This window comes from Cinclus cinclus, chromosome 6, assembly GCF_963662255.1.
Source record: "Cinclus cinclus chromosome 6, bCinCin1.1, whole genome shotgun sequence".
Classification (NCBI taxonomy): Eukaryota; Metazoa; Chordata; class Aves; order Passeriformes; family Cinclidae; genus Cinclus; species Cinclus cinclus.
Genome location: NC_085051.1, coordinates 5,879,530 through 5,906,120, shown reverse-complemented (window position 1 = coordinate 5,906,120; position 26,591 = coordinate 5,879,530). Strand labels below are relative to the sequence as shown.

The following is a 26,591-nucleotide window of genomic DNA, read 5'->3' as shown; positions in this document are numbered from 1 at the left end:
TGCCTGTTTATTCTTAGTGATTTATTGAGACCTTTCTAATAATCCTTTCTGTTCCGAATATAGCATCACAGTTCTGCAGAAGAAAGATCTGTCTACAAAAGACACATAAGCGGTTTTGGATCCATTCCCAAGGCACTTTTCCTGAGCCTCTTCAGAAGATAAAATGCATAGCCCTCTGCATTCCTATCACTTAGCTTTGAGAAGTATGAGCCAGTATGCCTTCTGATAAAGTTCACATTTAGGCCTCATCCCTTCAGAGTGGGTGAAAATTATTAAAAAATTATTACTTTTCCTGAAGCATGGTAACAAACTTGGAATATCTACTAATTTTCGGTGATATGTGAAAACAAATTTTTTACTAGTGTTTGTTTCCAGTGTTTGGGTTTTTTTAATCCTCTTCTGGGGAAAAGTTTCTCAACATCAGGCTCATAAATGCAAGTTGTTTACTGATAGTAGACATAGAAAGTATAGCACTATGGAGTAGTTTCCAGTCTTTCAGCTTGAATCAGGAAATTTGCTTTCTTGATTTATCCTAGCTTTCTCTCATGTGTATTTTTCTGGAATGACTAAATCTTGAAGACAGTTATTTTTGAGCTGAACTCTGTTTTGTAGTCATACAATAACCCCTTTTTGAGTTCTGTGATATTTAATGATTGAAATCTGTTAAAGGGGGCTTGCAAGTCTTTTCCTCTCTGGTTGATCTGTTACGGTTTCCTAATCTCTACTGCAAATTCCTGGAAGTGCTGATCAGCATCACAAATGGTGGCATAGGACATGTTTGTTTCATGAGGCATTACATTCAAGTTTCTGCACTGATGAGACATATGTGATTCCATAGGAAAATAGATCTCAACCCCTCTCAAATTTTTCCTCTAAAATGGAGCACACTGTCTGTGATTTTACTCTCTTCCACCATTCTTTCACTTGTTATACTGCTCACATTTTGTTACTGTATCTGTATTGATTCCTTGACTGTGTTTTCAATGGAAGTTCTGCTTAAAGATGAGGTTTCATAGCTTCTCAAAAGTATAGATGCCTTTTTCAGTGAAGATGATTTTATTCATAGACTCACTATCCTTTAGAATTTACCGTTTAACTATAGAGTGGTCAAGTGCACCAGATTATTTAACTTCTACTTATTAATGTGTCAAACATTTGCTACTTTACCCCTCTGACCTACATTTTTTGATACTGCACATAATTGCAGCAACCTAATTGTTGCTGCATTTTGTTTTGCATGAATTGCTGCAAATTGTGCTGCTCATGCCTGTGTAAAACCTTAAAAATAGTTCCCAGTTACATAATTTTCTGGCACTAAAAAGAATGGCATTTCCTATATATTGTTGTTTTTTAATAACTGGGATATAGAAGGTCTTTGTCTGAAAGATAAAGAATGGCAAAAATCTCTTCATCTCTTCTGTTTGGCCAGGTGGTAATTTGACAAGAGTTTTGTATTTTCCTACATATGCATATTAATTTCAACAGGAGCTTAATAGATATCCCCATGAAATTTTCAGATTACAATTAAAAAGTTCAATAACCAATTGAAAATAGAGCAATGTGGGAAGCTCTTTCTTGTGAGTTTTTTCTTTAACTCATTGTGAGATTTTTTGGTTTGGTTTGGTTTGGTTTGGTTTGGTTTGGTTTGGTTTGGTATAGGGGGAGAGGGTTGCATATAGTAAGTGTAATAATATTTTCAATCTGGTCCTGTAACTAAAAAAAGACAGGACAGCATTATGTTTCATTTATTTTTAATTTTTTTGGTATAACCACAGATATTTTGACTTCAGTTGTTCATAAAATGCATTGAAGTGTTTGAACTCCACTGTACTTCTTTCTATTGCACAAGCTCCTAGGTGGTGCTATTTTATTTCCTTTCAAAAGCAGTATGAAAATATGCAACCATCATTGTAGCCCGAAAGTTGTTTGTAAATGTGCATCCTCATACATTATTTTAATTAAAAAAGACTCAAAAAGAGCACTTTACATGGCAGGGTTCCCACTATTCTGTCTCTCATATGTTCATCACTGTGCAAATAATGTGCAAGCAAATTCTTCCTTTTTATTAAATTTTTATTAAAAGTAACTTATAGTCAGTACTCAGGGTAGGCATGGCACTAGAAGTGAAAACAGACTATCTTCTGTAAGACAATTCTTTGCCCTATTGCTATTGGAGTTCTGCCAAGACCAAGAATAGTGTGTCATGGAAGTAATTGATTACATTAGTACTTTTGCAATGCTGTCATGTACAACCTGGCATAAATCTGGCACAAATAAATGCAAAGTTAGACCTTAAGTTAGAAAAAATCAGAGATATTAATCTAGATATTTTGATTCCATGATCATTGAACAGCTTACTGTAGGTCTTTGCTGAGTGGTAGTTGCATACAGAGATCTCTTGCTTGTCTGGATTATAAACCAAAATGACTAACTCTCAAAGCAGACACGGTTTTACACCACTGCATTTGTGTAGTGTAAATAATGAAATGGATGAATTAGTTGCATTTTAAATAAAATGTTAAATGAAGCAGGAAATCTATCTGTTAATGTCAATATCCAAATTACTTGAAGAATATGGATTTCTGCTTAATACACAGTACTTGAGGCTTTTTAATTGATGAAGAGATGGATGCTATGACCTCTTAGATTTGTTTATATGGGCAAAATATTAAATACTGCTTTAAAAATGGAGCAGTAGCAATGGCTTAAGTTCATGTTAACAGTCCTTGTAACTGTGAAAACTATAGGGACTTGAGAAGCTCTGAAGTTTACAGACTTTATGGGTATTCATTGTTGGAAATGTTTATTTCAAACCAAGAAAAAAGCCTAAACTGAAAACTGAAAGGAAAGGAAATCTATTAAACTTCCATTCTGAAGTTGCATCCTACTGTTTATCTGTTGCATTTCAGTATAATATTGAAAAAATATTTAATACTGCAGAGGATCTAGTTATGAAAGCAAAGCCATTAAGTCACTGAGAGCCATCTATGATTTAAAAAATAATAGAAGAAACTTCCTGAGGGATCATCTGCATCATATTTTTGGAGAGAGTCTATTTTTCAGAGTGAGAGGGACAAGACTAAGAAACAAGCTTCCCAGCAGTAGGATCTATATGTGGTGATGTGTGTGTTTTAGTATTTACAAGCTCTAACAATCAGATTACTTTGGAGAGAAATTATTAATGCCTCACTTTGCTTCCTAGATATTAAGATTTTTTTTTCTTAATATTAAGATGCATCCTTTCTTCATTGACAATAGGATGTCACAATGTTCTGATTGACTTTTGTTGTTTCCTAGGTAAGTGACAACAACCAGTTTAAATATAGCCTTGGCTCAGAGCCTGATGCTGTGCTGCAGCTCAGTAATGTGCTTGATGAGCATTCTAGGAAAGGATTACTGTTGTAGCTCCAGATATAATTAGCATATCTTTGCTGCTGCTACTCCCTCCTCCTAGGGAAGCAAAGCGTTGTCTTGTTGGTTTTGTGGTGTAAGGCTTGGTCTGTTGAAGGTTGTCACCGGCTAAAATGTCAAAGAAAAAATACTGGAGTAATGTAATGTAATGTCCCTGTATGTCCTGTCTTTTTTGACTTGTGGGAAGTGTTAGGTCAGACAGCCATTTTGAAACGTATATAGATGTAGATTTAGACTGTTGTCTCTAGGAAAAAAATATTTAGAGATTTCTATGTACAATCTTGCCTTTCAGAATCACCAGCACCACCTTTTGGGTGCTCTTAGTTTAGTTGCTGTTTTGGTTCTGACCCTTTATTTTCCTTTCTTCCATCTCTATTTGTCTTTTGGGCAAATGGTTTTTTTTTAACTTGAGTTCATACTTTTAAAGGACAGAAAAAGGTGAGAGAAACTTGAAATTAAAGTCAGTAATTCTAGCTATGTGTGTCTGCAGTTTGTCTAAATACATGTTAATTTGACTCTGCTGTGAGATTAATAACATAAAGTGCTGCCTATCAAAGTTTGAAAATGCTAATCTCCATTCAGAGCCACACAGACCTGGGCACTTCAGCAGATTCTTTAGCAGAACTGATGACGTTTGCTTTGACTTAACAGGGATGAGGATATATGCAAAGTAGTTGCCATTAACATTTCCAGAATATTAGTTTTTCTTTTTGGGGAATTAATGGCAAAGGAGAGGCAGGGACATCTGAGTTTGGATCAGAAGCCAATTTTATTGTGTATACAAGGTATTTATATAGGGTTTTACTTGTATGACACTTATATAGTGTTCTATTTTTTCTTACAATTTCCCATTGGTTACAAATTCTTCATGACATCACCTCACCTGGTAACATTATCTTATCACAAAGTTTCACCACATGTTTCTTGGTCACTTCTTGCCCAAGGAGCATTTACCTGTGCCTATCTCTCCCACGGTTTCTGCTCTATCACACCAAAGATATCAGGCCCCTTTATCAGTTCCATTGTACTCTATGTTTTATTCCCTATAGGGAAGTAGGAGGATTTTTAAGTTATGCCTAGAGTTATTCAAATTTCAATTCCTGAACATGTTTTGAATGGAATTTCTATGTTTAGATTATATATTAATTTCATTTATGTAAATTAATCCTGAGAATAGAATAATGAAATCTGGTATTTAGGGCATTTAGAAAAGTTTAAATTCTACAGTAACATTTGCAGGCTGGAGTTTGGATAGCCTGCATGCTGATAATGTGGGAAATTTCTTCAGAGTGAATTTAGAATACCTCAGCATTGCTACAGTAATGCTGCAGACCATCCTTTCCAATTCTGATATGGTTATTTTGGAGATCACTTAAGTGAAGATTACAGAAGCCAATGCAAAATGCAGAAAAACATGTGACAGTCATGCTAAGAAAAACTGTACATGTAAACAATTTCATGAAGTTATATAAGTTTCAGTAATAATCTAGTAAAAATGTGCTGAATACAGAGTGAAGGAAGATCTTTTTCAGTTGAAATAATATACTGAGCCATCATCATTGCCTATATTGTGAATTTCAGGCACGTTCCTGTACCATTCCTTGAAGGAAACTTCATTAATTAAGACTAATTGTCTCGCTGAAGAATTAGTTAAGTAGCATTTTCTTTCATTGAAGCAGCAATGAAAATATTATTCAAAGAAGATGCGGAAGGAGAAGGAAAACAACAAATAAATGTATGGACATAGCTGTTCTGTAAGTTGCATGTTCTCTGAGCAGATTTAGTTCACGTAGTTCTTGGTGCAGCTCAAGAAGCACTTATGTTGCTGGGAACCTGATAAAAATAAAAACTTAGGAGTGAAGCTCCATTTAGTACCACCTAGAAAACATACCAGATGCTGGCTGCTGATAGAGCCATCTGCTAAGGGAAGACTTAATGTCTGAGAAAAGGGAAGTCTGTAGGAAGTGAGCTGGGCATTTGTTGTCAGCATTTGCTTTTTATATCTGCTTGTTAACATACTGCATTTCAGCAATTCAGAAGTATTTTCTCAACAGCAAACACAAATTAGACTGAAACTGGATAAGCTTAGCAATTTATTTTGCATTTGCCATGTGGTAAATGTAGCTGTTTCTTTCCTCCCTATGTAATTCTCATTGCGGTATAGTCAGAAAATAGGTATTTTTAAATTAATTTGAAAGGTTGTGGTGGGAAGAAACATTAATATTTGCACTTGGTAATGCTTTCCATTATATATTACACTGGTATCTTTGAAAAATCTCTCATCAATCTGTAGTTCCCACAGAGTATCAAAAAAGAAAAAGGTGAAGTTGTGAAGGTGGTGATGTTTCTTTATTGTTCTGAGTCATTTAAAGATGAAGTACCTATGGAATCAATGTCCAAATGCAGGTATGGCATACAACTGTTGTTTGTATTTTAGTTTGTCCTTTGTCCATCTCACGAGAACATCGTGACCTTGTCTTGATCAAGAGTTGATCAGCTGAGGGTAGTGAACCCTGGCAAACAGGACAATGCAAACAGGAACCAAATGTGATAAGCGTTGGTATGGTCTGTGCTTCAACAAAAATTACAGCTACTGAACTCAGATACTGAAATGATAAAAGAAAGTCAAGCAACAAACAAAAAATAATGGTTTTTAACTGCTTTAGGCACTGGATGAGTAAAAACAGTGAGAACGCTGATAGAAAGAAGGGGGAAAATTGTCTGAATTTTTTGTCACAGATCTTCAGTGTTTTTCAAAATAGAAACATTAAGTGAAAACCACCGAAGATTCAAAGTAAGAATTGATCTAAATCTTACCAAAGTCCTACACGCAAGTAACATAAGTTTCCAAATGGATGGATGAAATGGTGGTTATTAAGTATGATTCCTATTAACCTAAAATGACCATTATAAACATAAAATTTTATATCCAAAAGAAAACACATACTTAAAACTAATGCAAAAACGTAAAGCATGCCTGTTTGGCTGATCTATCATGTTGTCCATCAGAGTCTGTCCATTCACATGTTACTCTGTTTCTTCAGATGCATTTCTGATGACTCATCAAGCTATAAATATCACCATCAGTTTTTATTAGACAATGAAATGTTATTAAGCTTAATTGTATGAAGACAAACTTCAAAGAGAAGCCTTTAGCCTCTTTAAAGAGAAAAAATCAATATGGTTTTAGTGCCTGGCCCAATGAGAAGAGCAGCTGTTACTTACTATGTATCACTTTTTAATAAACTTCAGTTTCAGTACATTTTGGAAGGAAACAGAAAGAACCATTAAACAGGATAAAGAATTGTTGAAATAATGCACATAGCTCTCTAAGTCATCTGTTGAAAGGAGAGACACAAAGTAGATATTGTGCTATATTGCAGTGTTTTCTGCATACAGCCATTTCTAAATAACTTCTTGCCATTTAATCTGAGAGGATTATATATTTCTTATACAAATTTGAAATATTTGGCAAGTGTTAGAGAAATAATTTTGCTTTTATACCCCTTTCATTTGTTTTACATTTCTTCTTTTTTTAAATCTACCCCCTTTTTTCAGCATTTGTCTTTAATGTTTCAGAATCTAACAGATTTTTGAAATTGACTGTTCTCTTGTTTCCCAGGTTTTTGTCTCTTCCTCATGATTTGTATTCACTAGTTGGTCTACATTCTTTTTACTCCAGACTTCCCTCATGTAAATTATGCTGAAAGAAGTATTGATTAGAATTGTATTGTCAGTGAACTTTACTGAACTGAGTCATTAAACACTGAAATAGACTTTCAGGGGATACTTATTAACAGTTTTGTCAAGTAAAGTAGAAATTTTTCACCTTGATATCAACTGAGATAACAGTTTGGACAGAAAGAGATTTTTCTATCATTTTCTATAGATTGGATAATGTTGTTACATTCCCTTTTTATTAAATGTAGTAGTGTCCATCAAAATACAGTAATGTCCGTCAAAATGAAATAGGAAGTTCCAAAGCAGTACAAGATTAAATTATACAAGCTGTAACAGAAATGGTAACTTGAGACTCTATTATAATGTTATCTGAGGAGACATTTTTAACAGCGATGTGTTTAAGGGTGGTAGCACTGAGATCTTGGTCAAAAGTTTTGGATGGGCAGTGGAAAATCAGCCCATAGGTAGTATAATGGACATAAATGATGAAGAATATTAGAACTGAAGAGAGTAAAGTTAGAAAAATGTGTTGGTGTGCTAAATTTAAAGACTAAATCCTGTAGAACTCATGTGAAAAAATCAGCTCTACATACAGAGCATAAGTCCATATTTATGCAGTCTGTATTTGAATAGTTGTAAAGATTTTAGGAATTTCCTTTTCAGAAGATGTCTGTCCCATATTACAGCTGTATAAATGCAGAAAGGATTCTTTGCTGTAGACACCATGCCTACTGAATAGGAACTTGAAGAAGGAAAAAGTCTTAACACACCTATTTATATGTTTGGGAGGAGGAGGAATTATTTTTGTGTGGGTTCAATCACATGTGTGTATGCACAGTCCCCTCTTCATGTTAAATCTCTGGGGTTTCTTGCCTGTGCACTTTTTAGTGAATGAATACAACTTTTTTTTTTGGGTCATATTTTCAGTATCATGTTGTTCATGATGATTCAACTTGCTGTTTCGTTTCTTGGGGCCGGATATCTATGTTAACTGCAAATTTTCAGAAATCTCCTTTGTCTCCTTTACTCATTGATAGGAACTGACAATTGCATCTTTTCCCTGATGGGTCATTGATTCTACACTGCCAAGAGTCTGTCAAGAAAATGCTAGATTTGTTTGGTTTGTTTATAAATGAGTGTGTTAAAAAATCAGAATAAATAGATGCAAAGGGCCTCATTCTCTAGATGCTAACTGTGTAAAAACAAAATTAAATATGCCAGCACTGCTAATGTTTTGTGAGCTAATAAACTTAGAATTGCCTGGCCACTGAAGTCTACTTAAGTAGTCATAACCTGCTATAGTAATATACATCCTGACAATGGGACTTTTATTTCAACTGTTAATAAATCAAGCTTGGACCACAAGGTTATATACACTATTCTTAGTAAATCATCGAATCATCAAATGACTTGGGTTGTAAGATCATAAAGTTGGGTTAAAAATCACAGCTCCCACCCACTTGCCTTGGTCAGGGACATCTTTCACTAGATCAGGTGCTCATGGCCTCTTCCAGCTTGGCCTTGAATACTTCCAGGGACAGAGCATCCACAGCATCTTGGCAACCTGTTCCATTGCCTCAGCACTCTCAGAGTGGATAATTTCTTCTTAATATCTAATCTAAACCTACACTCTTTCAGTTTCAAACCGTTCCCCCTTGTCCTATCATTATATGCCCTTGTAAAAAATATCTCTCCATCTCTCTCTACGCTCTAGGTATTGGAAGCCACAATTAGGTTATCCCAAAGTCTTCTCTTCTCTGGGCTGAAAAATTAAAATTCTCTCAGTAGGAGAGATGCTCTATCCCCCTAATCATTGTGATGACCTCCTCTGGACTTACTCCAACAGCTCCATGTCCTTCCTGTGCTGGGACTCCAGAGCTGGATGCAGCACTGCAGGTGGGGTTTCAGCAGAGCAAGGGACAGAATCCTCTCCCTCTCCTGCTGCCCACGGTGCTTCGGATGCAGCCCAGGACACGGGTGACTTTCCAGGCTGCAATTGCACATTCCCAGCTCATGTCCGGCCATGTCCCACCAACACCCTCACATCCTTCTCAGCAGGGCTACTCTGGATCTGTTCATCAGCCTGTATTAATATAGGTTAATGGTGGCTGCCTTGACCCAGGTGCAATGCCTTGCATGAAGTCTTGTTAGACCTCATGAGATTCCCATGGGCCCAGCTGTCGAGCTGGTCCAGGTCCCTCTGGGTGGCATGCCATCCTTCAGGCGTGTCAACTGCATCCTCAGCTTGGTGTCATCGGCAAACTTGCTGAAAGTGCACTCAATTCCTTCATCTATTTTGATAATGAAGGTATTAAATAACAGTCATCCCAATATAGACCCCTGAGGGACACCACTTGTCACTGGTCATCATCACTGTGATCACTACTCTCTGGGTACATCCGTCCAACTAATTCCTTATCCATCTAACAGTCCACGCATCAAATCCAGTCTCTCTCCAATATGGTGGGGTACTCTGTCAAAGGCTTTACAGAAGCCCAGAAAAATGGCACCTGTAGCCTTTGTTTTGTGTACTGATGTAGTCATCCCACCACAGAAGCTCACTGGGTTGGTCAGACAGGACTGGTGCTCAGTGAAGCTGTGCTGATTGTCCCAAATCACCTCCCTGTCCCCCATGTGCCTCTCAGCACAGCTTCTAGGAGGATCTGGGCCATGACCTTCCCAGCACAGAGGTGAGAGGGAAAGGTCAGTAGTTTCCCAGGATCCTCCCTTCTATCCCCTTTAAAAATGGGTACAATGTTTCCCTTTTTTTCAGTCACCTGGGAGTTAACCTTACTGCCATGATTTTGCAAATATCATGGACCGTGGCTTAGCAACTATATCAGCCAAATCTCTCAGGACTCTCTAATGCATCTTATTGGGTCACAGAGGTTTGTTTACGTCCCAGTTTGTCAGGTGATCATGAACCTTGTCTTTAACCACCGAATACTTTGCACAATTATTAAAGGTCAGATAAATAATAATTTTCTTTGTTTCCCCTTAAATTTCCACTTCCTCCCTGTTCCCTGTCCCCACTTCCCCCTCTCCTCCCACTGCAGTCTGAAACACAGTGTTCAGGTAATGCTCAAATACAAAATACATAATGTAAGTGTCATTTGAGTGTGAAGAACAGCTGTATCTGACAAAAGCTGGATTTCAGCAAAAGCATTATCTGCTGCTCAGCTTAATGCTCACATGACTTTTCCCAAGTGAAATAGTTAATGTAGAATTAAATTAAATCAGGTAGAATTAGTTGAAACTCAGGTTGGATACTATAATAACACATTTATAAATATATATATATATGCTGTAATTACATGTAGCATAATTTATCTAGATAATATTATAAATTTGGGTTTTGATTAATAAAAAAAAAATCACAGATTTTCTGGATTTAGAATGTCCATATTTAGAAAGGCAGGAAAATCAGTATTGCAATGCTCTGTTATATTACAAATGATTTCCATCTCATTTGATTATGGTACAGTTTTAAAGATTCTTACCTTCAACTTCCATACATGTTGACTTAGAATTATGATTAATCTTTTTCTCACTTGAATATAAACTAGATTCATGTGCCCACTTTCACTACTAAGAGTGCCTTCAAAATTTGCTTTACAAATACCTAGGTGATCATGCACTTTGCAAGGGTATTTTGTAAACAGAATTTGTTACAATTTGTTATCCTCTTATCAAATTACCTACTTTTCTCAGAATTTACAGTAGAATCCCCTAAACTAGTAATTACAATTAGAGCACAAAAAGTGTTTTTGAAAGATGAACTTAAAAATAAATGGTTGCATGTTTGCTGAAGGAGTGTCTCAGTTCAGAGACAAATTTCAGGAGAAAATCCTCTGGAAGGAGTGTTTCCTCTAAAGAGAAGGGGCTTTGGTAATCCCTTTTTTGCCAATCGGTGGGTTTAAGTGGAGGGGAAAAAACCCAAAAACTTCAAACTGTTTATTAATAAGGCAGTACACCCACAAGACACAGGAAAAAAATTGAACTTTATACTCTACCCCCCCACCCAGCCAAGTGACCAGGAGGCAAAGTTGGTGGCTGCTCCCTTTATCTCAGGGACCAGGGAGAAAAAAAGCCAAAACAAGCCAAAAAAACCACAACTGAAGCATCCCTACTCGAGTCCAAGGAAAAAGGTGGGGAAATAAACAAAAAAAACCCCTTCGTCTCCTAGTCAAAGAAAGCAACTAATCCAATAAACAAAGCAGTGATGTAAGCAATCCATTGGTCTGTCTGATACTAAACAGTCTAAATTCTTTGTTTTGTAGCTAATTGGCTTTACATTTGCCCATTTCTCCTTAGTACTACTTATCTATCTCTGAAACTATCCATCTGGTGAGTTGTTTTCTTTTTTTGGTCTATTCAGCGTTAAGCAAGTAGTTAACCATATACTAACCATTACACTCTATAAAAAGTTATTTATATCAGGTTACATAGGTATAAAAAGCTATTTGAGTTATATAAGTATGAAAAGCTTTGATTCAGGTTATTTAAGTGTAAAAAGTTATGATACAGGTTGTACTGATATCAGGTTATATTGATGTCTCATATCACATGTTACATAAACACCTTGAATCTTTGACCTAAGTTAGATAGGCATCAGGGTTAACACCACACCTCCATGTGTGTCTCTGCCATGCTCATCTTACAGTAGTTATTTATACATTTGCAAGTTTGGCATCTGCCCTGTTTGTTTGCTTATCTAAAAGTTACAGTCTTTAGGGCTTCAGAACTTCCATAACTTGTGGTTTTCTTATCTTACGGTCACAAACATGGCACGCTGTTCTTATCTAATACATTCATTACACCTCTTTTGCTAATGCTTACTTGTATTATTGCACACTTTATTGCTGTATCAGTTGTATTTCATCTGTAATTATGTATTGCGTTCCTACTCTTTTATTACATTTTTCTGTCCTTTGTGACAGCTCTTCTATGAGTCATAAAAAAGGGAGGTTAGTAAGCGTTCTTCCTTATCGAGGGTTAAGTCCTTGTCCTGCAGAAAAAGCTGTTAGCCAAACCCATTAGCTCACATTCTTTTCCCTTATCATCTTAGTCCACTAGTCTTTTGGTTTTTTGCCAAGAGCAGTTAGCATTAAGCAAAGCATCTACTATTTGTTTATCATCCTAGCCCCTTCTAGGGCTTGGCTCCTTGTTTTGCAAAAGCAGTTATGATCTAGCACAGCTGCTAACACCTAACTTTTATTAAGCTGTACTCTATACTAAGGTGCTTGTGTTAAAGGAACCCTGTGTTTCATTTACCAAGTTAAAATAGATCTGAATTGTTCTTTCCCCATGTCTTTCTTTAAAGCAGTTTTAAAGGGGAGTGCTCTAAAATGAGTCCTAACAAGCGAAACTGCAACAGGCGAACAATAACTGTAAATAATCACTGTATACGAAATTGTTAAATCTCATTAACTCCCCCAGAACAGAGACATCCAAAATGGCAGAAATACCCTTTCCAAGACTGACTCGACACAGGAGAGGGACCATGTGTAGGGAGACAAAGGGAAGATGGCTCTGAGCCTCCCCCCACACAGGTATAGAACACAATAACATTTTGGGTTACCCATGACACCTCAGATTACTCATGTCTCAAAACTTCACACTTCCAAAGTTTTGCTTTCTTTCTTGTATAGTATATGTTTTAAGGTAAGAAAAACCTCACACTGTCACACATCCTAAATACATCCCTTTGTCTCCTCTTCATCACAGACAATCCATTATTTGCAGTGTTTCAATCTGGTAATTTACTCACTCAGAATCAAAATATCAATTCAGTGTATGAAACATTTATTCATCTATATTAGGAAAGATTAGCTTCTCTAGGTGAGCAAGGGGACGTAGTCCAATTTGAAATCTATATAGGGTGTTGGAATTAATTAAATTTGGATGAACTAGGATGTTTTCAGGTGCATTGACTAATGTTGTGAGATGATCTCATGCTTTTATTCTTTGTGTTAGACAGGGCTATGAAGAACTGGAAAGACAGCTAAAAGAAGTTTTTAAGGAAAGGAGCAACATACTTCAGCAACTCTTAAAGACTTCTAAAGATCTTCAGGGAATTAAAGTAGACCTCCAGGTTAGACTCTGTCTCAGTTTTTGTAGGATTACTTACTTACCTCAACATTTTCTTATTGGTGTCTTTTAATTACAAAAAAATGTGTTTCTTTTTTAAAAAACATTAAATATGTGAATAATTATTATTTTGTTTATTTTGTTGATTTTCTACTTAACATGAATCTGATGGTTTAATGGAAAATTTCATCCTAATGTGTTGGGGCCTTTGTCAACTCGGTAAAAATAGAGAAAATATGAAAACAGCACTCGGAAAAAAGAAGGGAAGGACTAGAAACATGCAGCATTAATGGCACTGACATGCATTTGTACTGGCAGATACAGCAAAGGGTGTCCTTTGCTGTTGCAGTTTGGATCTTTGCTGCTAAATTCCATGCACTCAACTTAATTTAGTTGCTCAGTTTGCCTTTCTGACATGCTATCTACACAGTCTGACTGGATTTGCTGCAGGGCATTCCTTTACAAGTTCACCTGACAAACTGCTAAATGAGCCTGAAGTGAGAGCTGAGACTTCTCTGCGTTTAACTTTTGGGTGTCATGGTTAGGCTGAAAGGGCAGTAGATTAACTCTGAACTCAAACAAGCTCCTCAGAGGAAAAACTGGGTTGAAGATGCTGCCCTGGATTTGAGGTCCATATATTCAGCTGAGGGATCACCTGTCTGTTGGTCTGGTGAAAACATTTCGACTCATTATCAATTAAAAATTTTCTCGCATGGTATTTCATGCAATTTTAAAGGAAATTATTTTTCTGACAATACATTTTTATCTTCATTGTAAGCTAGTTGGAAAATATAAAAGAAGAAGCACTCTATCTATTCACAGGAGAATACTAGTGGTGTGTATCAGTACTATGCTATATTATATTATTATGTTATGTTCTCATATGTTCCAGACTTCTCTGGTTTTAATTAATCAAACCTTTGACCTTTGGGGTTTTTGATTTGGGAGTTAGGTTTCATTTTGGGGGTTTTTTGAGTGCTTTTTCACTATTATTGTAGGTTTTTTCCTACTTTTTAGACAAATATGCTTCTACTTGTAGCAAATTTATTTTAGAATGCAGCACAGTTGAAGGTGGTATTCAGCAAAATTACACTGTGAAATATTTTAGATTCTACACAACAGAGATCCTGATATGGGCAAAGAGCTGTAGCATTATCTTCTGTTTATACACACTTACTTGGTTGTAAAATTGTAAGGCTTTTAGTCATTTGTCTGTTTCTAAATCTGCTTATTGTATTTATCTCTCATTTAGTATTTGAAAAATACGCAGCTGTGTACAGTTAACTGTGTTTGAGTTATAGTAAAAGAAAAATCAGACTATTCTTCCTATTTTCTTAATTGGTAATGTCCTGGCAATTCATCAGGACCATTTTATGAACAAGGGCCAAATACTTTCACAGATTAATAATAAAAAAGATCTCTTTAATTGAGTTTTTTTGGTTACTATCAGTCTTTAAAAAATGATGAAACATCAACCAAAAAGGATGTGCAGAAACTTCTGGAACTGGGCCAAAACCAAAGGTAAGACCCTCACTTCCTCCTCTTTCTATTTCCTGACTAAAAACTGTCAGACTAGCAAATTCCACCTTTCCTTTTAATATATGGATAAACACTGCTGTATTCCAGAATCTGCTGATTGTAACAATAAAATAAAGGCAGGAAATACTCTTTTTGAAACAATTTATGAATTTGATGATATTGGACATGATAGGAAAGTGTATTAAAGTGGTATGTTGAGATATCTGCTAAAGAATGGCATTTTGACTTTTAAAGGAATATTTAGTCAAGAAATACTCCTTAAAAACTAAATTCAGAATTTTTAGAAAATTAAATTACTAAAGCGTATAAATGTCTAAATTTGGATACGATGACGTTTATTCAAACCTCTTAATTAAATGTTTATGTGTGTAGATACTCAAAATCACTAGTCCATGTGCAAACAGGAATACTTGCACTGGATATTTGTGATGAATGGGGTTAGGAGGAGAAAGAAGTATTATTTTCAAATTATTCATTGAGCACTTAAAAAACTAGTTTCCATGGCTGGGAATGCAAGTTCCCAGCCTAGTCCTTAGTCTCAATTTCTCTAGTGCATTATTGCGAGTAAGTCTCATTATTCTGTGTCTCTTAATTCTTGAAATTCGGACCAGCAAATAGCAAAATCAATACAATTTTAATTACAAGAAAACATAACTAATATAGCGACCACTTTTTCTGGACAAAAAAAAAAATATATATAAAGAGTGCATCTATACTTCATTTTTTTCTCTAGGAAAAATGTTTAGTAAGAAACTTTATTATAAAGTTCATACTTCCTTCATTGTTAAAAATGCAATAATTAAATTCCTGTAAGACCATTCCATGACCTTACATCTACATTCACCCTGGAAGTACACGTGGAAGTACATAATGAAATTGCATTGCTACATAGAAACCTTTGTCAGAAAATGATCTTCTTGTCTTAAATACCCAATATATAAGGTCCGCAATGCAATACCAGTAGAATTTCTTCTTTTTGTTGTGATACATAACAATCTTTCAGGTATTCCAGACAAATATATTAAATTATATAGGCAAGACTTTAGCTAGTGTCCTGTTTAAACTGTTATGTGGCTTGGATGTGACTGAAGGTGTACATCTCAACGTCAGGTGAAATCCTTCATCAAACATGCATGCAGTTCTGTGCTGGTTTGATTTTTGTGCAGCTTTCCTTTCTGAAATTGAGCTATGAATTGATTGAAAGTATTAATGGTCTGTTTAGTTAAATAGATCTTAGTTGCAGATGGGAAAATTGAGTCTGGTGAAGGAAATTTTATTACATATTTCAAATATTCTTCCTAATCTCCTCCCTTAATCACCACTTGCAGTCTCTCAAGATCCACCCAAAATTACATGTTGACTTTTGCATCCAGGCATCCAGTCATCGACTAGACTGCAGAAGAGCAATTCCCAGAAACAAAGAGTTGATCAGTGCAATCTGCTGCTGAGCAGCCCACTCCATCATTCAGAAAATGAAAGGCTTTTACAGCGTACGACAAGGAAATGCTTTGGGGCTACTCCTGTTGCCAGCTGTTTACTGACTTACTAGATTTCATTTCCAGAGTGGTGTAGAAGTTCAGTGTAGGAAAGAGGTATAAAAATGTGCCAGGGACTCTTCCTCATAGAATTTTGCTAAGGAAAGGTCACAGTTTATTTGCCAGGGTCCTCAGGCTATGTTTTATCTGCAGAAAATAAAGAAAAGTGAATATAGTCTCATGCTTAAATCTATTGCATTGAAGCCAAAATTCAAAATATATCCCAGTATTAATTATATATTTATTATATTTATTTATTTATTATATAATATATCCCAATTATTAATTTTTTTGAACAAACATGAGCTGCATTTGGTCTGAGCACCACTTCAATTACGCTTTTCAATGCTGGACAATGCAGTAGAGTACTAGAATCTCAGCTTTTGTAAGTAAATGTTCTGCTGACTTCAAAATAGATTTTTCTTTTTAATTCCATTTGTGCAAGTCCTTCAATAATTCCCAAATTGCAAGTAAAACTTGGTCACTTACTATGATGCCCCCAGTTTTATTCTTCCTGTGCATCATCAACACTTTGAAATGACAGCATCTGTTAGTGCTGATGGTATATAGTTTTCATGCTGCTCAATCACTTTTTCAATTAAATCTGTTCTGCACCAGTGTTGCCAAAATTGCTGAAAGTAGTAGAGGTTATCAGCTAAAAGGAAAAATGATCCAGCAGGTAGTATGTTCTTTTAAAATTAGGTGGTTTCCATTCAGTTTAGTTTTCACAGGGCTAAACTGTTACCTGTTACTGTGTCTGTATCTGTAATCTGTATCTGCTCCTGTGTAAATCCAGTTTGGGCTTGATCTTCATTGAGAGTTAATCCATGCAAGCAGCAACCCTCCAAAAGCTCTACAGCTGTTATGAAATATGTAATTTCACTACTTTGCTACAACTCTAAAATGTGTCATATGCTGTGGCTCGAAAACTCTTGAGATTTGGAGAAAATCTCTGACTGAATCAGTAATGCAAATGGTTTTCACTTGATTCAAATAAAGCCCAATCCAAGCAATTATCCTGTTCTTTTTTCTTTTAATGCCAGAATCTCCTACTGATTTTTTTGTTGCTTGTCTCTAGAAAGTGCTGTATGAGGTTGAATTTTACCAGAGCATTATTTATTTGTTTATTTTAAAGTAGATATAAACTAGTTCTTGTAGGTAATAGCATGTCTCCATGTCAGTGCATTTTCACTTGCCTACTTTCCTCACTTTTTTGGTGCCAATCATTTTTTTTAGAAATTATGCACTGGCAGATGTTTTGCATAGCAGGCCATTCAGCAGAAATAAACAGTGACCAATTTGCATCACAGATAATTTTTGTTTTGCCTTGGCACTCCACTTCATGGAGTCATTATGATTTTTTTTGCAAGACTCATAAACACAGTACCTCTGTTTGCTACTCTGAATAACTAAAGGTCTGGTTTTTTGAATCTGAAGAATTAATTCCTAATGGACACTTGTGTTGAAGTTTGTGTTCTTTGTTTTCAATAAACTAGGAAAATGAAGTCTCTTCAGGAAGCCTTTCAAAAGCAGCTTAATGAGGCAGCTGAGAAAGCAGAGAAGCAGCAGGCTACCGTGAGTGATTCTCTTTCTTTCCTTATTTTTGTTGTTCTTCTGGTTTTTCTTTATCTTGCCTTGAGAATTTACTAGCTGAAAAAACTTTGTAAAAATAAAGAATGGATTTCACATATGTGTTAGTTCTCTGCAAGCATCAGAAGAAAGGAGCCAAAAAAAGTATTAATGTTCAAAAATATTTAGATTCCCATCTTCCCTTATTTCTGTGGAATTTAGGGATGTTTATAGACTTTTTGGAGACTTTTAACTGGAAGTTCAGACCTAAGTCCTCTCCCTGGTGAGATGATATTTCTGGACCATAGTGTCTCATCTATACTAATACCCATTGCCATTTATCCATTGACTTTTTTGGAATTACTATGGATTTTCAGCAACAAAATAGATAATAGAGTGTTTTATTTTAACCATAGTAGAACTAATTATCACTAAAATCAGAAGTTATTATTAAGTCCCATTAAGTTTTCTTGTTTCATTGAAATTCTGTTTCTGGACGAACTGCACAATTGTTTTGACTTTCATGTAGCACTGTAATGTTTTGGAGCATAAATAGACAGATTTTGCTACTGTAGGGGGGAAAAAAGTAGAATCATGTTTACTAAGATGAAAGAAGGAAATTTTTCCTATGTTGGTTAGTAATATTCCTATAACATGGACACAACTGTGTGAAAGTTGACTAGATAATGTCCAGAGATTTCTTCAAACCTTGAGTGTTTTATGAATTGAACTCAGGACTTGAAAACAACCTGCTAGAAGTATTTATAGATCTATTTTGTATTTCATATTGGATAACTATTGATTTATTTACTAAGATTTTTCTGTCTTCCAGGGTCACAAAACAAGGGCTTGTCCAAGACAGAGGTTTACTATAATTATTAAATTAAAAAGATATTTACAATGCCTTATTTTATATGACTATGATTTGGACGTGGCTTTACACCCTTGGTGAACAAAATATGAGAGTGTGTTTTCCTTCCTTCTGATTAGAAACAGCATAGATTATGGACCAAACTATTCCTTTTACAGGTTTCTTTCAGTTAATTTGACTCTTGAAAACACATTTTTCCCTTTGCTGCTCAAAAGCCTGAAGAATAAAGATACTTCTTGTTTTTGTGTACCACACAACATATATTTAGTGTATTTTTGGTACTTGTATTTTTGTTTTGAGCAGAAGAAGAACTTTTATCCTCTTCAGGAGCAAAAATAATTAATCTGAAAACTGTATTGAATTTGAAAAGGATAGCATGTTTTGGATGAGCATTAGCCAGGACAGCATATATCCAGAAAAAACCAGAATAAACTGCACTTCTTTTAAGATCCTTTAGTACTGAGAAAATCTATAAATTGTCTATATTGAATCCTAGAGTCGTAGAATGTTAAGGGGTTGGAATGGACCTTGAAGATCATCTACACCCAACCTCCCCTGCCACGGGCAGGGACATCTCCCACTAGATCAGGTTGTTCAAGGTCTTACTGAACCTGGCTTTGAACACTCATCCTCCCCAGTCAACCTGTTCCCATCCCTCACCTCCCTCACAGTGAAAGATTTCTTCTTAATATCTAAACAAAATTTCCCCCCTCTCAATTTGTACCCGTTGCTCCTTGTTCTGTCACTCCTGTTCCTGATGAAAGGTCTCTCTCCAGCTTCCCTGTAGGTCCCTTCACATACTGGAAGGTTTCTCTAAGGTCTCCATGCATCCCTCGCTTCTCCAGGCTGAACAGCTACAACTCTTTCAGCCTGTCTTCATAGAGGGTGTGCTCCAGTCCTCTGATCCTCTTTGTCACCCTCCTCTGAGCTTTCTCTGACAGTTCCATGTCATTCTTACACTGTGGACACCAGAACTGTACAGACTACTCCAGGTGGGGTTTCCAGGGGGAAAATCACCTCCTTCAATATAGTTCTGAAAGAAGAAAAAAAATGAATATCTAGTTGTTTCTGATAAGTATTCAGAACATGCTATTGGAAGCTGACATTTTTTCAGGTGCATGGATGCATTCCTATGGACCTTATCAGCACAATGAATTCTAGTCCTGCAAAAGGAAGTGGAAAACATATTGCATTATTGACTCTCTTTATTAGACTTTGATACTCATGACTAATTCAGGTGTGGATTACATAAATCTCAGATGTAGTGAATGGATTTGTTTGTGTTTGTTATATAGTGGTTTGTTGGGTTTTTTTTTTGCTTGAGCAATAGTGCCTTGTGTACATTCAGTCCTACTCTAGCACTTCGAAGAGCAAAAGATTTGTTCTACACAAAGCAACATCTGCCATTAACTGTGAACAAAATATCACCTGGTATAGAAACCGGGAAAAGCTCCTCTGAGTGTATAACAGAACCTGGCTTGGAGTGGTGGCAGATGGTTAAAGAATCCGAATTCTTGAGCTGTATTCCAATACTTGCTGCTAATGGCATATTAAACTTGCTAATAATTCTAAGGAAATCAGAGCTGTGTCCTTGGTTTGTGACATTTACTTCTGTATGCCTCAGAGCACAATGTACATAGTGAAGCTCAACAATACAGTGAGACTGAGTGAACATTTAAAAAGTGCCTCAGGATCTTCAGATGAAAATTGCAATAGAAATGGAGATAGATATTATTACTGATACACAAGGTTGTTTTATACCTGGTTTCTCTATGTTTTCCACATTTTTTTCTGGAAACAATGTGAAATCTATGAAAGAAGGTCTAAGTAATGCAAGATTTAGCGAGAGGATGAGAGCTTGAGTTTAATTCTAATTTAATTAATTGTGAAACTTGTTTCTAATCCAATTTAAGCACTTTTTATATTATTGGATTTGGTGAAGTAAATCTTGATTTTCATCAGAGTAAACGAAAGTAGAATTGCATTTCACAAAGATTAGTAAAGCACTGGTGTGAGGGGGAAGGGTGGAAACACATATTTCTTTTCTGCACTTGCCAAGGAGGCACAGTGCAGTGCTTACTGTATGTATGTTAATTGGTTTTATAAATTCAACAGGTAACACCTGCCTGAAGGTGTTCTTTACTAGGTCAATGTAAAAATGTGAGTCAGAATTCACAGGAATTAAGTCAAATTAAATGAAAAACAACCGAGAAATTACTCAAGGGCTCCGACCAAAACAAAAGAACAAAGGTGACACAACAGCTATACAATGTGTCCAAGGCTTTTCGCTAGCACTGAGTAAAAGATTAATCAGAAACAGAGATATCAATGTTATCATGCTTCCATATCCATTCTTTGACCCTTTAAGACTAGAGAAACCAAGAACTGTAGGCAGTAAAAAAGTTGTTGTTCTAAGCAACTGCTGAAGTGTTGGTGGGCACCACCTCTGGTTTGTAGAGGGCAGCCTGTGGAGCTGCTGCTAGGTGGTAACAACCTTTTCAGGATAGAAGCAGCAGCCCAGGCTCGAGGAAAGAAAAAGAACGTTCCTTTAGAGTAGTAATCCTACTAAGGGCTGACCTTAACAGGAGTGAGCACTGCCTTTCTGGACTGCCTCCTGCATCTGTAGCACTGACAAAGAGCAGTAGCAGTCTGTCTTGGGACAGTTTTATTGAGTGAATCTCATTTACACATTGACTGCTCATTTTAGTCCTGAGCGAGATACAAGAAGTCTGGAGGTAAGAGAATATGCTTCCAGCTGAGTCTTGGCTGTGCAGTATTGATGTTATATTGGGATTTTTCCATCCTGTCGTGAATAGCTACTATTGTCTGACTCTTAGAATTGGATCACTACCCTCTGCTAAAGCATTCTCTATTTTGATGGGGGAAAATTTAATTTAAACCTTTCAAGCTCACCAACTGCTGTGAGTAAACGCCACTGGATGGAAACTGGTGTCTTTAATAAACATAATGTGCCCCAAAACACACAATGCTCTGAGTATCTTGGATGACTGTCTCCAGGATATGGAAGCAATGTCCTTGCTTAGTACTGAAAAGTTCAGCCTTAGGACAATATATTTTCATTTTGTATTGTCATAATTGCAGCCACATAGCAATTAAAGGCAGACAACATATAGAAAGAGATGAATGTTATTTTTTTCACTATTAATTTAGAGCTGGGCATAAATGTCTATTTTTGCTTATTATACTATCAGGATTTGATGACTGAAAGTAGCATTTTTACATCTCTTCTGGAAAATTATATTATGTCTTGTCCTTGACACTTACTAAAAGCATCATGAAAATGGTCTGATACAGACTGATCTGACTTAAAGCATGAAGCTAGATACATGGATACACTTAAATGGGTAGGTAACATTATCCCTTTATTGGCTCTAGCAGACAAGTCCTATAAATTCCTCCCATGTAACTCTCCATATCTATACTTTGTGACTAAATGCTTCTTCATTTACTAGACTTGATAGAAGGCCCTTAAAATGCTGTTATAATAGAAATGCAAAAATTAATGAGTTCCTAAAGAATATCTCTGTTATTTTTGGAAAAGGAAGTGAGGTAAAAATTATTCTTAAATTTTAATTTAACATTAAAATTAACTTTTAATTTTTTTTTTAATTCAGCTAAGCTAAATTGGTATGTTTGCACTGTTTAAGATGTCCATATCAGTGATATAAGGTGCATGTGTATGTGAATAGTAATCAACAAAATTTAATTATCATAGATTACTGGATAAATTTATAGTACTGGGCTGTCTTAAATGTCTCTTGCCTAAAAGATTCAAGCTATGTAGAGATAATAATCTTTGTATCACATCTCTTTAATTATTTCATATATATTCATAGCTAAAAGTGAAGTGCCTTGAAGGGATATTAGTATTCCTGAGAGATAAATCCAAGAAAGGGAGCACTCTTTAATGTAGGTCAGTATATTTTTTTTCAGTATTTAATGGTAGGTAGCTGGCAATTCATTTGAACAGCTGAAAAAAATAAAATAACCACAATAAGTAGCTGTGTTGCGTTTCTCCCCACTCATCTTGATCTGATATTCTGATAATGACCTTTATTTTTTGTTGTGCAAAATCTTCGTATTTATTATCTATACATGTTCTAAAAGTCACTATTTGTGGATGTCATTGGTAAGTAGGTGCTGAATAAAGCATCATTCTCAGCCAGTGGGTGGATGTGGAATCAGTATTTCCACAATCAAAGCACTTAGACAAAGCTTTGTAGGAGTTTGTAAATGAAGTTCTATTTATGCATATTAGGTGGCACTAGTCTCATGGACCCTCTACCTACATTTCTGTCTTAAGTAATGACAGCATTCTCTGACTTCTCTTTTGATGCAGGTGAGAGTGCTGTCAGTTCAGTGCTGTTTTTCAAATTAGTGACATGTCTGCTTGAGTATGGACATGATTCTATAACTAGCTGTCCTATCCTGTAGATTTGGTGTCAATTTTAACTACATGCCATCCAGACTATTAACCTTTGGGTCAATGTCTCTATAATCTGAATCTGTTTTCTTACAGGAGTTTTGTTTTTATTACCGTATCTGTTACAATATCAGAACAGCTATAGCTTCCCTTGAACTTGGGTAGAGTTTTGTATCAACAGCATGGGATATTGAAGGAAGATGCTCTTGGATATTTCAGTTACCAAAATACTCATCCCTATTTACTCAAAGTAATGGAAACATGTTCTTTTAATCCTAGTTGTTTATAATTATGTCCTCCTTCCTCCTATTCTATAATCTGTGATTAAAGCTCAATCCTGAAAAAACTCATTTGTAGAAAAAAAAAATAAATTTAAACTGTGTTTGATTAAATTCAGTCTTAAGCCTCGTGACTGAAATTTCTACTTTCCAAGTCAAACCATTGACTTAAGTAAGATCTAAAGACCATGTTTGAATGCTTTCATGTATAACACACTTTATTCCACAGGTGGGTCTGACTAGAAGCAAGGTCTTTATCTAATTAGGACCAACACTAGCATTCAAACAAAATATCTGTGTTAGAAACCTGCTCTGATAGATATGTTCTTAGAGGGAAAAAATATTTTTGTTAGAAATCAGTTAATATTGTTCTAAAAATCCTCTGTTCTTTGATGATCACACTGAACTGTGAGAAATAAACACTATGTCTACTGGTTCAAAACAAAAGTAAGCCTATTTACGTACAGCAATTTTCTTTTAATTATAAGTTTTCTAGTAAATATGCTAAATGTTTGTAGATTTACCAAATACTTGGCTGTGACCAATTTGGTATATAAGCAAAATTTTTTGGTTTGGTGGTTGGTTTTCTTCCAAAACTTTTGAAAGCTTAAATAAATTAGTGTTTACAATTGCATCTCATTAACTCCCACTCAACATTTCTTTAAAATTGTAGATTAACTTTTTGAAGACTGAAATGGAAAGAAAGAGCAAAATAATACGAGACCTGCAAAATGAGGTAAGAGGAACATTTTGATTGTCATCTCAATTCAGATTTCATGCTGGAAGAGAGTGTGATTTGGCTTCATATATAAAACATGTTATTGTAGTAGGCAACAAAGGCTCCAGTGGAATTCTCTGAAGAGAAAAGCAAATGAAAATGACTGTGTGCATTTAGAAATAGTGTTTTATTGAATGCAATGGTTGACTCCATGTTAGTGGTGCTTAGTTTGATAGCACACTTCTGTAACTTTTGCTGCTTTTTCAGAAAGGAGGTTCTGTAGATTACTGACACACAGTGAAGCTTTGTTCATATTGTTATAGCTTGCTTTAAAAATTAATAGCAAGAGAAAGAGGAAGGAAATGCAATCTCAGAACTGAGATTCTTAATAAAATTTTTTAAAAACTCAAACTCCTATAAAGTATTTTTAGACTTTGTACACCATGAATATCAATCTGAGATTGAGCTCAAAATTAAAAAAAAACCCAAACAAACAAACAAAACACCCCAACACGTTTTAAATAATATTTATTGGTATTATGTTGAGATTGTTGGGAGAGTTCTCACTGGGGTATTGAGCAGGAGACTCTCATTTCTGGTTCTGTTCAAGAGCGAAAAGCATGGTGACTGAAATTGTATGGTACTGTTTTACTTTCCATGTAATTTGTTTTTCTTATACCTTTTGTTATTGACATTGTTGCTGTTACTGTTAATTTTCTTACCTCGTTTCTCTTTTTAGTAAATTGTTCTTATCTCAACCTGTAATTTTCACCTTTGTGCCTCCAATTCCCAACTCCATTCCTGAAGTGGAAAGTGGGAGGGGAAGGAGGTGAGCAAGCAAGCTGGCGTGGGAAAGTTCTCACTGGGGTACTGAACTGGGGAGTACTATTCCATTCCAATTCCAATTGGAAATGCCTCTTTCAGTTGCTCATGTTATTTAGGCCATGCTGTCAGTTGTCTTCATCTACAGTCAAAAACGCCTTGCTCTTTTTTCTCACCTGTTATCCTTGGACACTTTGCAATCGAGCCTGTAAACTCTAATAAATTGTCTAAAAAATCCTATTGACCAGCCAGTAAAAAATCTTTTCTCTTACTCAACACAAATACTTCATTAATCAACATTCAAACTGTCTGACTGTTAATGATTTGCTTAGGTAGGTGAGTAGATTTCTCTAATATTTTCCATATTTATGGCAAATTTTAGAAAATCTACTTTGAAAAGAATCTTTCTTTTGGCACCAAATATCAGCTGCTATGTGGAAAAGGAACCAAAAGCTATACCTGCCTAATGGCTTTCTATTAAACTTTTGTACTTACTTTTAGTTCCCTAAAAGTAAGCACTTTTATCATCTTTTTGGAAATTGACTAAATTTAAATTATATGATCTTGAGGAAATATTATGTTATGTACATCCTGCCTCCAAACACTGATACATCTTGCTTTTAAAAATCTCATAAATTTGGATGTGCTATATATTTAAATAATTGATAGCATTTTATGTGTAGGTTTTGAAAGAATAATCTGCATACAGATTATATATAGAGACAGATAATGAAAATGTTTCTTTCATGACTGCTCTTGTTCTTTTAAATATTGCACTAACCCTCATTTTGTATTGCCAAATTGTGAATTTTGCAATCTTAGGCTCTTCTGTGACTATAAAAATAATTTTCTATTTGGTTTTGCTCTTTCAGCATATACACTAGTGCCATTCAGCTTTGCCATTTGTAGATACAAATAGATGGCAACAGCCTTCCAGCTGAATGCAGCAGCTGTCATGTAGTGTGTGAGGAGAGGACGCTGTACAGAAAGGCAATTTTTAGACTATTCAAGGCTTTGGGGGGAAAAAAAATATTGTCTGTGGTATGGAGGAAAAAAAGTGCCAGATAGAGCACAAAGGGATCAGGTATCTCAAAATCATCTGGTTTTTAGGGGACTTAATGTGCTTTCTGCAAATAGCACAAAATATCTGTCAGAATTCCAGCTGTAACATCACACGGATTATGTTAATGTAGTCTTAAAGGATTGGTGTGTAAACAAATATGCTCTTATTACAAGCAGGTTTTGTTATTGAGAAAGAAACCGAGAAGTTTGGAAATGCACAATTGCTGGGAGAACGAAGAAGCTTGCAAAAATGTGGAGTAACATAGAATATGTATAAAAAAAGATACTTTAAAAATTGTCACTTTTGGACATGTCCTGTTACAGAGAGAGCAGCTCACTTCTAGCAAATCATATGGTTTGTGGGAAATTGTGCCTGTATTTGGGTTGTATTGTCTGAACAGTGGTTGCTGATGGGAAGTAGAGATTTAGTTTTCCCTTTGTTTATGCATGCACAAACTTTCACTTGTTTTTTTTTTTTCCTTCTCTATAGTAAACTGCCTTATCTCGACCTACTAGTTGTTTCCCATCTTATTCTATCCCTTGTTCCACTGAGAAGAGGAGTGACAGAAGG

At 35.6% G+C, this 26,591-nt stretch overlaps 1 protein-coding gene across 1 annotated transcript in view; it reads left to right on the top strand.

Annotated features, from left to right (window-relative positions):
• Positions 1-26,591, top strand: part of LUZP2 (leucine zipper protein 2) — a 110,260-nt gene that overhangs the window by 31,642 nt on the left and 52,027 nt on the right. The window contains exons 2-5 of the mRNA XM_062494767.1: positions 13,069-13,186; positions 14,633-14,703; positions 17,753-17,831; positions 24,092-24,154. Of these exons, the coding sequence (XP_062350751.1) occupies positions 13,069-13,186; positions 14,633-14,703; positions 17,753-17,831; positions 24,092-24,154 (331 nt within the window). The remainder of the gene's footprint in view (positions 1-13,068; positions 13,187-14,632; positions 14,704-17,752; positions 17,832-24,091; positions 24,155-26,591) is intronic.